The sequence below is a fragment of the Accipiter gentilis genome, chromosome 16 (assembly GCF_929443795.1).
Source record: "Accipiter gentilis chromosome 16, bAccGen1.1, whole genome shotgun sequence".
NCBI classification, from domain to species: Eukaryota; Metazoa; Chordata; class Aves; order Accipitriformes; family Accipitridae; genus Astur; species Astur gentilis.
This window is the reverse complement of record NC_064895.1, coordinates 14468380-14480036: the sequence shown is the minus strand read 5'-3', so window position 1 is coordinate 14480036 and position 11657 is coordinate 14468380. Positions and strand designations below refer to the sequence as shown.

The 11657-nt window shown below is 43.7% G+C and overlaps 1 protein-coding gene across 2 annotated transcripts in view; it reads right to left on the bottom strand.

The window, feature by feature from the left end:
* Window positions 1-290: 290 nt before the first annotated feature.
* GRHL1 (grainyhead like transcription factor 1) overlaps window positions 291-11657 on the bottom strand; it is a 41061-nt gene continuing 29694 nt past the window's right edge. For both annotated transcript variants that reach the window (XM_049818492.1, XM_049818491.1), the window contains exons 10-16: window positions 9390-9477; window positions 6980-7119; window positions 5523-5560; window positions 5332-5420; window positions 3505-3590; window positions 1725-1789; window positions 291-647 (exon numbers count right to left, since the gene is read on the bottom strand). In XM_049818492.1, the coding sequence (XP_049674449.1) occupies window positions 533-647; window positions 1725-1789; window positions 3505-3590; window positions 5332-5420; window positions 5523-5560; window positions 6980-7119; window positions 9390-9477 (621 nt within the window). In that variant the 3' untranslated portion in view covers window positions 291-532. The remainder of the gene's footprint in view (window positions 648-1724; window positions 1790-3504; window positions 3591-5331; window positions 5421-5522; window positions 5561-6979; window positions 7120-9389; window positions 9478-11657) is intronic.

Here is an 11657-nt window from a genome sequence, read left to right as displayed (position 1 = left end):
TAAGGCGAGTTCTTCATAAGCAAGGCAGTTTTACGTCCCCGTCCCAAATGACACAAGTGATTTCAACAAGTCTGCCCTGGTTCAAGAGTAAACATTATAAAGACTTTTCTCCAACCTGCACGCAATTCCTACTAGTATCAATTAGTAGTTTTGCAGCTCTACCTAGCAGAAAACAGCCCAAGAAAATGGTATTAGCTGATAACGGGCTCCAACATGGATATTGAATAGATAAATAAGATATCATCACTCTAAAAGGCCACCTTCCAGGAGTTTTCCCCTCTCTTTTTTACTAGTGTTTTATACACACTCGCTAATCGCAGATCTTTGTTCACTCATTTCAAGTGCAAATAAGGTCATGAGCATTGCAACGTTCTTTGGAAAGAACAGTAACAGTATTAAGCAAAACCACTGCTCTGTTCCCCAGAACAAGTCAACACCTGGCTTTCTTCTGGAGAAGGCGATTAGTGTTTTGCCTAAATTATGAGAAAAATGTACACTTGAGACCTTTAAAATCCACAGAGGATCCATGATCTTAGATCTCAGTGAGAGTGAGCTTGTAAGATCCTCCAACTTCTTCAATCTGCAACTGGAAGGTATCTTCGTTAGAATAGTGTTTCACAATGTTATCATCCATGTTGACCAGAATTCTGGAAAAATAAAGTAAGTCAGGGAAATATTACACTACTAAATGCTAAAGACAGCAAAGGCGCCCTCAAGTCCCAGAAAGTCTGGGCTGCCCAGAGGTAATGCAAGATGCCTGCTCACCTATCATCTCTGACCCATTGCTTCCTATAGCAGATTTAGCTGTTCCTACCCAAACCTGCCATCAAGGCTTGTAGCCGTGCTTCTAGTACCTGAACAAAAGGGTTAAGTCTTGGGTCCTGGACCAGGGAGGGAGGGAGATCTCGGAACTGGCAGAAATCCTTCTGAAGCTCCAGATGCATGGGCAACCCTGGGGTTCTGAACTGGTTTGTCTCACAGCCAGTGGTTTAGCTATCATCAATTCAAGCCTCTTCCAGTTGTTCTGGTGGATTAATTCTGCTATGAAAGCACAAGCCTTGAAACTACATTCCAAAAGTGATGAAAGGATGTATTTTTCCAGCCAGAGGGGGTTTGGGGAAGGGGCTAAGACACCGAAGTGACTTTAGAGAAAAAAACCCAAGAAAACTACTGAGAGATTAAAAGGAAAACCAAAAACAGACATGTGCAGGGACTCGACCATTTATGATACAAAATAAGAGGACTGTGGAGCATGGCCTTTGTGGGAACAGGTACTTCACAAGTAAAGCTCTCTTCAGTTTAGCACATAAAAGGACAAGCAGGTGTAGTAATTGTACCCAAATGTGGACATAGCAAGTACCACTGGAACAATTTAACATGGGTTAAAGGAGGTTCTTTGTCACTGGGACTCTTTAAACAAACTGAACCCTTCTTCCTCTGACACGATCAACTCTAGCTCAAATAGCAATTAACTCAGAGAGGTCCTGTTACTTGTATTTAACCAGGAAGTCAGACTACATATTTCTATAGGACCCTTCCAGCCTTCCACTCTATGAATGACATTGGAATAGGATTAGTATGTTGCATGCACACACAAACACAAGCATCTGTGAATGGCATTTGTGTATGTGCAGTGCATGGAGGCATTATAAAGCAGATTTCCCTGCAGGCTTGAAAAAAGGAGTTCATATTCTCAGACAGTCACTGCACAGGTACATACTCACCCTTTTTTACATTTTTTGAAGATTTTTCCTATTTTGTCAAAAGGAACATCATACTTGTCAGATATCTAGAACAAAAGAAAGCAAGTATTGGTGAAGCAAGGAGACTGCTGGCATTGTCTTCCACTTACTATTTTACAGAAAGGAACAAAAAAAGGTCTGCAGATGAAAACAACTGCTCTACCCTATAAAGGCAATACTAAATCCTGAACTATAGCATAAGCCTACAGATGAGAAACCCTCCTCTGCAGTTTGCCAACTTCTGTGCAAAAAAATTGGAATCATGTTCTAAACCTGGCCACTGACTTCTCATACAGCAACCCCCTACCCCCACACCAAAAAGCCCATGCATCCAAAAGACACACCACACTTTGGCTCTTGTTCTTTCTTGGCTTTCTGTTCCCTTAGCATATCAAAACCCATTTTTAAGTTCAGTGTCAAAGGTATAAGGTGAAAACTAGTCATCCAAGTGGCTGGTGCAGGAAGAAAATAGCAACAGAGCAAAGACCTCTGCTGCTAAGGACACGAGCTGATCAGAAACGTCCCCCTTGCCTAGCAGGGTGACCTCAGCGTGAAACCACAGCCACTAGCCCTGGCAATTCACCATACAAGCCTTCAGAATGTCAAGAGTTCAGTAACCTAAACCTGGTTTACTTTGGCAAATTACTTTATCACACCGACAGCAAGTACCAAACCAATATGCTGTTTTCAGGGTGCAAAGGCACAGGGGGCTTCCTCCAAGCTACAGTTGTGAGCTCTTGGTTCCTTGCTTTAAGAAACCAAAAGTGAAACAACAAAGGTGCAGCTTCACTTCAAGACCATGGGATAAGGGAGGACTTCATAGCCTTCAATCGCCCTCCCCATTAGCCTGCATGTCCAGCCTGCCTGCACTGGCAAAGCTCCACAGCCAGGAGTGAGCTTCAGGTTACAGAACCATCTCTGGGTCCCAAAGCTAACAGCAAGACCTGGCTGTACAGCCCCAAAGCCTCCGTCCTCTGGGCATTGACAAGGCATTAGTCACAGAAGGAGACAGCCAGAAACGTCAGTTTTGAGCTTGTGCCAAACATTACACCATTCCTTGGAGTTAAACTCTGTATTTCCTTTGCAGCAGTGCAGCAGCAGGGGCAGTGGAAGGCTACTTTGGAAGTCAAGTACCAGAGAGCATGGACGTGTGCACAGATATATAAAACTCTTCAAGCACGCTCAGAAGCCGGGACTTAGAGCTCTTCATAAGCAGGTTATAAAGGGGGAGGGGATGCCCCAAACAAGGCTTTGAAAGGCTGAAATAAACCCAAGCTACTGAACACATGCTGGAAATCACTCCATCTTCTAATTAAAATACCCTTTCTGACATGAGACATCCACAGCGGGAGTCTGTTGACCATTTTTTGACAAAAAAAAAAAAAAAAAAAAAAAGTAGGAATGTAGTAGGAAAGGACCTACACAGCTGCTTCTGCAGCTTGGCCAAAGCAGAGCCCGCACAAGAAGTGAGCCTAGAAGGCTCTCTCTCCAGAAGCATCTATCATTTTGGGACTATGTTGGATATCCAGTCATCAAGCTTGACACACCTGGATTTTCACAAAGGCTGAGAAACACTTTCTTACACCCAAACCCCAGAGATGTGAGGCATTTCTTATCCACAAGAACAGGAATATGGGGACAACCTGTGACTGAGACTCTAGCTCCTCTGACTGTCCAGTGTATAAGGACTGGATAGCCAGGGACTACACTCACTTTTTTCTCAAACTGGAGGAAAGGACTATAAGAGAGCCTTATTACTTACCGCTTCCATTAGGCCTTTCAGAGAAGGCGTCTTTAACATTATTGCATCAAAGACTTCCTCTGACTCTTTTCTGACATACAGCAACACTGAAAAGCAAATCAGCGAGAGGAATTTACTGCATAATTGCTCCTCAAAAATGATCTGTGTATGACAGTGGCTAAGTACAGAGTAATATACATTGAGGATCTCACGGAGAGATATACATACATTCAATATACATTGAAGACTGCATCAAACACATGCATAGCTAGGTTAGCTCAAAACATACTTTTTGCACACAGAAATACTGCATGCTCAAATATCTTTATTGTCAAAATACTTCTAAATTTTTCGCTATTTGCTATTTTCTCTATTATTTGAAAAGAAAAAAAGGTTATATTTGAAACACAGAAAGGTGGAATGCAAAACACAGCTTTAAGACTCTTGGGAATCTGTATCTCACAGGTCATCTGCCATAAGACATTGCACAATAAAATGATTTGACAGATGCTACCACAGCAGGTGAAGCCATCCTAGACACCTCCTCATTTTTAAATAATTTATTTGTACAGTCCTCTGCTCCTTTTATGCTGTCTCATCTCTCTTCCTTGCCATATTTCAGTAATACTCATACCACCCCAGCTGACACACAATGCAGACTTAGTCTCCTTCTAGGAGGAGAACAAAAGAATAAGAAACCCAATTAGGTAAGCATCCCTAGCCTTCTCAAGCTAGCAGAGAGTCACTGTATGTAACGTCAGCCTCATTAAAAACTGCATTAAGGCTGAGGAATAAGCCATGAGAGCAAGAAAGCTTGGACTTCAACAGCTTTACTGTCTTTAATCCATCTTCTAATGACTAGGTATTGCAGCCTGGATTGTTTACAAGGGTTTATCAGCCACAGCTTTGACACACCTGCAACACAGAACAATTACTGACACATCTAATTGAACAAGGTGAACTCAGGACAGCACAGCACCTTGATGATTTCCTCTGCTAAAGGCAGGTTTAGAAAAAGGACTGTAGATTTAAAAATGAAGACAGCACACACACTCTCACTTACAGCACAGGTTGGATGACATACCAGCCAAAGGAGAGAGAATCCCATGGGTCTCGTTTTATGGCATATAGCAACAAGAAAAACCAAGCCTAATTTCCTTTTATAAAATCCATCCTTCCTTACTAGTTTATCCAGACTACAGAAGCAAGGCTACATTAAGGTCAGATTTGCTAGACTTAACCTTTGCCTCATCACAAGTTTAATCCTCCTTTTTTAATCCTTTAAGCTTTGTCGTGGTCCTTCCACATGACTCTCATCAGGCAGGTAGTCCTCTACACCATCTCCAAAGGGACCTCTCATCTCCTTCCACAACAACATCCAATCCCACATCGAATTGCAAAGGTTGACAACAGGTTAAAAATAAGCAGAATATTCTCTCAGTTTGGCTCTCAGCAGTGAACAGCCCATTTTCTTGGCATTCATTGTTTATAGTCTTAGAGAAGATGTCCAAAGTATTTTGTAGTGGATTATGTGATGAATTCTCTCCACCAATCCACCAAGGAGATTGGTAAACTGCTCACCTCCTCTGAGTCTCTTTCCTTACAGGTTCAGAGCCAATTAGTGTCCGAGTTGGCAGAATACCCCAGAAATCCTGACACTCTAAAAGATTTGCAGAGCTGAACTACATCCCGATATACAAACTCTTTCTATTACTACTCAAAGCCAGACAAATGAGGCTAAAGTATACTCCAAAATAAATTAAAACAATTTTTTAACCTCAGATGCATCTCTCTATTATGATTGACAAATACTCCAATAATTTAGTCTCTGAAAGAAGAAAATAATACCTCTTTTTGGCTCTTCTATTCTGGCCATCTTATTTGGAGTAGCAATAAAGTCCTCTTCACCAATATAGGCTCCTCTCTTCAGGTTGGAGCTGTCATTGACAAGGCAAAAAGTTAGCAACGGTACAATTACAGGGACTTACCCCTCTGTCTGAGGGCAAGACTTCAGTAGGCTGAAGTAGCACAGCTCTTACCTTTCACCCTCCAGTTCTTCTGAAGCAACAGGAAGGACCTTTTAAAACAAAGGGGAGATTTTCTTGACATACACACCGAAAAACACATGCTCAGTTAGCTAGCTAGTGAGAACCGTATGTGGCACTCAGTCCTCGGAAAACTCTACAAAGGGCTCTGAGCGCTACAAAACAAAGTTGCATAAGGACAGACCCATTAGCTGATATGGTCTTGCTAAGCAACGCTCTCCCCATCCCTCTCAGTGCTATCTGTTAATAGCAACTTAGCAATAGCTTTGTTTGCATTAAAGAGTCACTGGCATGGAACAACAATCCTGCTGCATCCAGCGTGAGCAGAGGTCGAACAACATCAAGTTAAAGCAGAAGGAACCGCTGAGCTCATGGCCAGAGCTGCAAGGGACAGGCAGATAGCTCACCCCTCTAACTCACTCATAAGCACATCAGCACAAGACGGGAAAGTAAGGCTGTCAAGTGGGGAGCCAGCCACGGCTATGCTATTAGAAGTAAGATGCTTTGGTCCAAGCAATAAACATTGGCCTTCATTTTAATATACAAATAATACTTGCGCTTAGGGTTGTGAAAATTTTATCCAGAGCTAGAATTAACTTCCTCTTATTATCTTTTAACCCTGTATCAAACGACACTTTGGCTTAATCTTCCAAAAGCCAGTAAGCATCACCTTTACCTCTTTTCATAAAGAGAAATCAAAGGATCTCAAATGAGACAGACAGGAACACACAAGAGCTAACCAGCTTTCTATCTGGACTGGCATAGAGTCTTCTGACAGAGCTCAGCGCTAGAGCCTTCATAGAAAAACATGCGGAAAAGTCAGTGTTACAGATACAAGTTTATTCTCCATCCCTGTTAAGAGTGTAGGCAATGTCTTAAAAAGTAAGGTTTAGATTCTGTTAGAGCATGGCAGAATTCCCAGCACAGGAAAGTTCCAAGATTTTGAAACTTGGTTGCACTCTTAATTTTTTCCCTTCCTGTCAGCTGGGACTTTCCAGGAACGCTGAGGCAGGGCACTCTGGCAGCAGATCACAGAGCTGACACACTTGCCAGTGCCATAGAACAGCTCTTCACCCTGCAGCAGCAGGCTGGAGGAGCCTGAGGTCTACAGCAGCACAGCAGGAAACCAATGGATTTTACAAGAGAAAAACAGCCTGCAGTTCATTCAATGAACTCTTGGCTGGAGGCACTTCCAAAACATCGTTTCAGGTTCACGGAAATGGGAGTTCATAGGCAAATTATTTATTCATAGAACATCCCCAGTTAGCTCCAGCTGACGCGACTAAGGAACAATGTTTTCTTGCTCATGTGAGACTCAGCCTGTATTTGTTTACAGCCTCAGTGCAGATAGTCTGGCATTTCATGTGTATATACATACACACAGCATCCTAGGCTTTTTGCAAATATACCCCATAGCCCTCCTCATCCCCACACCCACGAGCTTTACTTACGTGAGCACCACGCTGAAGATTTGCAAAGTGAACATCAGGAATGAAAAGGACTGGCTGAGTGTCTAGATCCATGAAGGGCTTGAAGATGGTGATGTCCGTACGTTTGTGTGAGGGAAGCATTGGCACTTTGACATCAGAAACTGCAGAGACCAAAGATTGGAATAGAGGATAGTGAAGACACTGATGAGGCTGTGGCTTTCCTACATCACTGAAGAGGCACATATGCTGCTGAACAAGGGTACTCTATAGTCAGGGTCAAACAGAGAAGCTCCTGTGGTAGAAGAGTTTGAGGCTGGGTTGTCTACCTCTCAGATGAGGGCCTGGACCCTGAGGAACACCTCATTTCACAGAGGAGTAGCAGTTTGCTCCATCTCTTCAAGTGAGCTGCTTGACTTTATTCAGATATTAAACTGGGCTGGAGAATGGCCAGGCCACTCACCCCAGCAGAGAAACACAGGTCTTCCACATATCAAGCAAACCATCCAAACAGAGGGCAAAAGCTAGTCTGAGTGTCCTCTTCTCCCTATCCATTCCCTGAAAAGGTTGCTGACTTCCCAATCAGGAAGGCAGAAAGAAGACAGAGACAATCTGCAACCGACATGGTTCCAGTTGGGAACCTCCCCAACAGAAAACACCACAGAAGCACTATCACACTACAGAGGTGGTAAAAATACTGTTTCTTGCAAGATGCTCCATTTAGAGATACATTTCGATTCCACACTTTTGAATTTTACATTTTTGTTCATCTCATTGTTCATCCTGGTCACCTCAAGCTGCCAGACCCTGGTTCATCCCCCACTGAGACCAGCACCATCTCCCACAGAGCACTTGGGTTCTCATGACACACCAGCTGATGTGACACAAGCGACCAAGTGGACAGACTTCACCCACAAAGACCTGTTTGGGAGAGAGTGAGGCAAGAGGTGCCTTAAACTGCACTTCAGACATGTTCATGTCAAACTGACCCCAGCTGAAGACTTCCCCTCATTTTACCAAGTGGAAACATTTCGATTTTGGGTCAAACCAGCTGCAAGCAGAACACTTCACTTCTCATGTTCCAAGGGGAAAATACACTTTTTCCCCCCTTGCAAAACTGATTTTTTAAAGATTGCTCAATCCCTGTAAAAAAATAACTTTGTCCAGAAGTCACAAACTATTTCTGCTGTTGATGAGTCCACGTGCATGTGTCATTTGTAATTCTGGAGGTAGGTATAATAGCTTATGGCTTAGAGCAATCAAAAACTTCCCACACAAGAACTAAACAGCAATGGATTGTACTTTCCAGGAAAATAAAGGTCACATCAGGCTAAGCCCAAGCCTAGGAAATTCACACTGGAAAGCAGCTTTTGTAAAATCGTAAGATCCTGGAAATCTGTATTGAAACTGCACTTTCCAGCCATTACACAAAGGGCTGCAAGCAGTAATCTTTTGGGAGCCATTGGGGCTACGACATTTGTGAAATGCTAACAGTGTGCTAAACTTGCCTTTCACCATGTACTTTGGGGAAAAAAAACACAAAAACCCAGCCCTTTCTGCAACTGCCCTTGAGCAAATGGGTTCTCTCGCAGCATAATCTTCTTCTGAAGCTGCTCCAGCAGCCTCTACCTGCTGCGTCAGGAAAATCCTGCCCAGCAAGCTGTGAGGTGCGCGCTTGTTGAACCAGTTGGACTGTTAATAGCACAGCTCCCACAAGCACACCGAGCAGAGCCAGGAAGAACATGCACTGGCCCTGTGCAAAGGAAGAACAGGGAGATACACGTTCCTCTAAGCAGCTCTGTTGGTGAATAACTAGTCATTCAAACACAGGATCTGTTGCAGTCATCTGCAGCAGTTAAAGGAAAGATGCTCAGCCAGAAGAAGCTCCACAGCTTTTACATACCACGAGTGCTGAGGCCTTCATATCCTTCACAACTTCTACTGAAATTATTTACTAAGGATCACTTTGCTCTAGAAGAGTGAATGTAAGACTGGGAGGCTGTAGGCTCAGTCCCAAGGCTGCCACCACCTTGCTGCACAGTTATAAATGCATTTTTAACGCAAGTTAAAGCCTACATTTAGGATCAAGCGGGAAACACTGGGAACAGCTCCAGTACTTGCTGCTACACAGAGCTGCAGGGGCTCCAGCAGTGCCCCAAAATCACATACTCACACTGTCATTTCAACTGCTAAAGACCACACCCAATTGAAAACATAGGAGGACCCTGTTTTGGACAGTAAGAACTAGGTAGATGTGAAGTCCTAAGCGGCTCAGCACATTGCAAAACACAATTAATGGCTTCATAAGCAACTGCTTAAAACAAACACTATTCCATAGGGGATAAAAATTGACTTAGGAGAGTTCTACCGCACAAGTTATTTGTAACCAAAATGAGATCTAATATTTAAAATACCGATGGAATATTCTACTTACAGGCATTCAACTGAGAGCTGGGGTCAGTGCACTTGCCTTTTCTTTTGCTTTGCTTTCGTTCTTCATCCCTGATCTTCCTCTCTGCTCCCTGCCAGACAAGAGATTAAGAGGAAGGGGGAAGAAAGAGAGAGAGAAGGTATTTTTAGTTTTGGGGGTTGTTCTTCAGCTGCAGAGGCAGGAACACCGATTCTTCCAGAGCTGTTTGTGGAGGTCAGCTCCACAGTACCCGACCTGCAGATCTGCCAGTGTGTGCCACCTTTGAGATCTGCCCAGCGTTCACTTTCAAGTCCTGTCATCGAATGAAATCCAACAACCACATCCAAGATGCAAACACTTGCTTTTCTTTCAAGTCAGATGGGGATATGATGACAAAAGATACCCACAGCTATAACAACTGTATGAAGTGTGAGACAAAATACATCTGAAGTGTTTAAAGCAGTAAAAACTTGCAAGTTCCCTCTGTTTAAGAGTTCACTAGATCATCATTAAATCCTTATCTATAAAAATCAAGCCACACTTGGATCACCAAGTGCAAGATACTTTCCAGCATGTTGCATATGGAGCTGGCAGCAGTTATACCAGCCTTCAATGATCTCAAGCTGAAGATGTGCGTAATTGTAAAGTAGGCGTTACTTCTTTTTTTATCATGGCCAGGCTATGGGGGAATCCACAGATACCTAACCAGGTTCTTGCCACAGTTCCTGGCCCTCCAAACCAAGCAGCATTGGGGAGAGAACTATATTTTCTGCAAGGTGCAGGCAGCTATGATGGAGAGAAAGAAGGAAGGTTTGTACTGGAATCATGTTCATTCCTCCAGCTCTGCCTAGACCTCCCAAGTGACTGTAGGTTAAGGCAGGAATGTCACACTGCCAGTTGCATAAGGTGGTAAACCCACAGCAGATCCCCAACACTCAATCCCGGTGCTACCACCAGATCATTGCCCCAACTGGTATACACAAGTTCTGCCTGTCTCCCAACACCTTCAAGCAAAGCCAGTTAAGAGGTAACAGTTATCTGGCCACAGGAAGCCATTATTTCTCACTCCCACCCCTGCAAAGCTGCCAAAACACACCCACATCCTTGCACAGGTGCTAGAGGAAGACTGGATTAGTTATGGCAAACGATGTCAAAAAGCATGTGGCAATGAGGTGGGAAAAGGTGCCTAACCCACAGCATAGAAAAAGAGGAACAGCACTCCCAACCTCACCGTCCTACGCCTGCTAGGTAGCAGTGGGCACATCTGCACTAGCAATAAAAAGGAAAGCTAGCCTAGCTATTTGATGTGCATTAACATATATCACCTTTTCTCCCACCTAACAGCAGTGACACAAGCAGCTTCAGGCAGCTGCTGTTAAAAAGAGAAGAAATTACTATGAAAGGCACAGCCATTGCCAGCTTTGGTTGACCCTGTAAAGCTGATACAGCCCACTACAGTGAAGACATCCCACCTAAACCTCAGCACAGCTGGACCTGCATTCCTCTGTGACTTCCCTTACCAGAATAGTCACAACATTTCAGCTTGACAGCAGAAAGATCAGATTTGGCTCCAGCCCTGTCTTCTACCTTTCACATGGAAATAATAAAGTTCTGCTACTCAAACACTGTGCTAGAGAGAACAGTACCTGCTTCCTCGTGGAGAAAGTGCCAATCCATTCAAGAGCACACATTTTGAGAAAACCTCTGCTCTCCCATACCTACAGAGTTCTGCTTGAAAGTCAACTTGTTCCAGGCTACAGGGGCCCAGGTAAAAACATCTCAAATCCCACAAAAAAAAAAAACAAAAAAACACCAACAACAAAAAAAAACAAACAAAAAAAACAAGCCATGTCTTGATAACAGGCTTTTCTGCCTTGCCAGTGGAGCTCAGCGACAGCCAGGACCAGATACTTTTGAAGAAAAAACACTGGGAATCCTGTATTCTGCAATTATGAAATAAAGCTTGTACCAAAGAGGTTTTCCAAACTGCATCTCTAGAGAATGGCCTACAGTCTGAAAAGCAGGATTTCACACTCTTGTCTCTGTGTTAAAGGCTGCAGGGCTGGGGTTTTTTTGATGTTCTTTCCCTCAAAGTCTCGAGTTGTGTAACAGATTCTTGGGCTGAGAAAGGGAAGCAGCATTTTGGGGAGAGCTGTCATCCCTCCCTCCCACAGAGAGCTGTGATGTGTCTGATAAGCAATAGAGATGCAGGGAGAGGATGCGACATCCGAGTCATGACACGCTGGGATCTGGACACTTCATAATGCCACGGGACTCCCTGCTTCCGTGTGC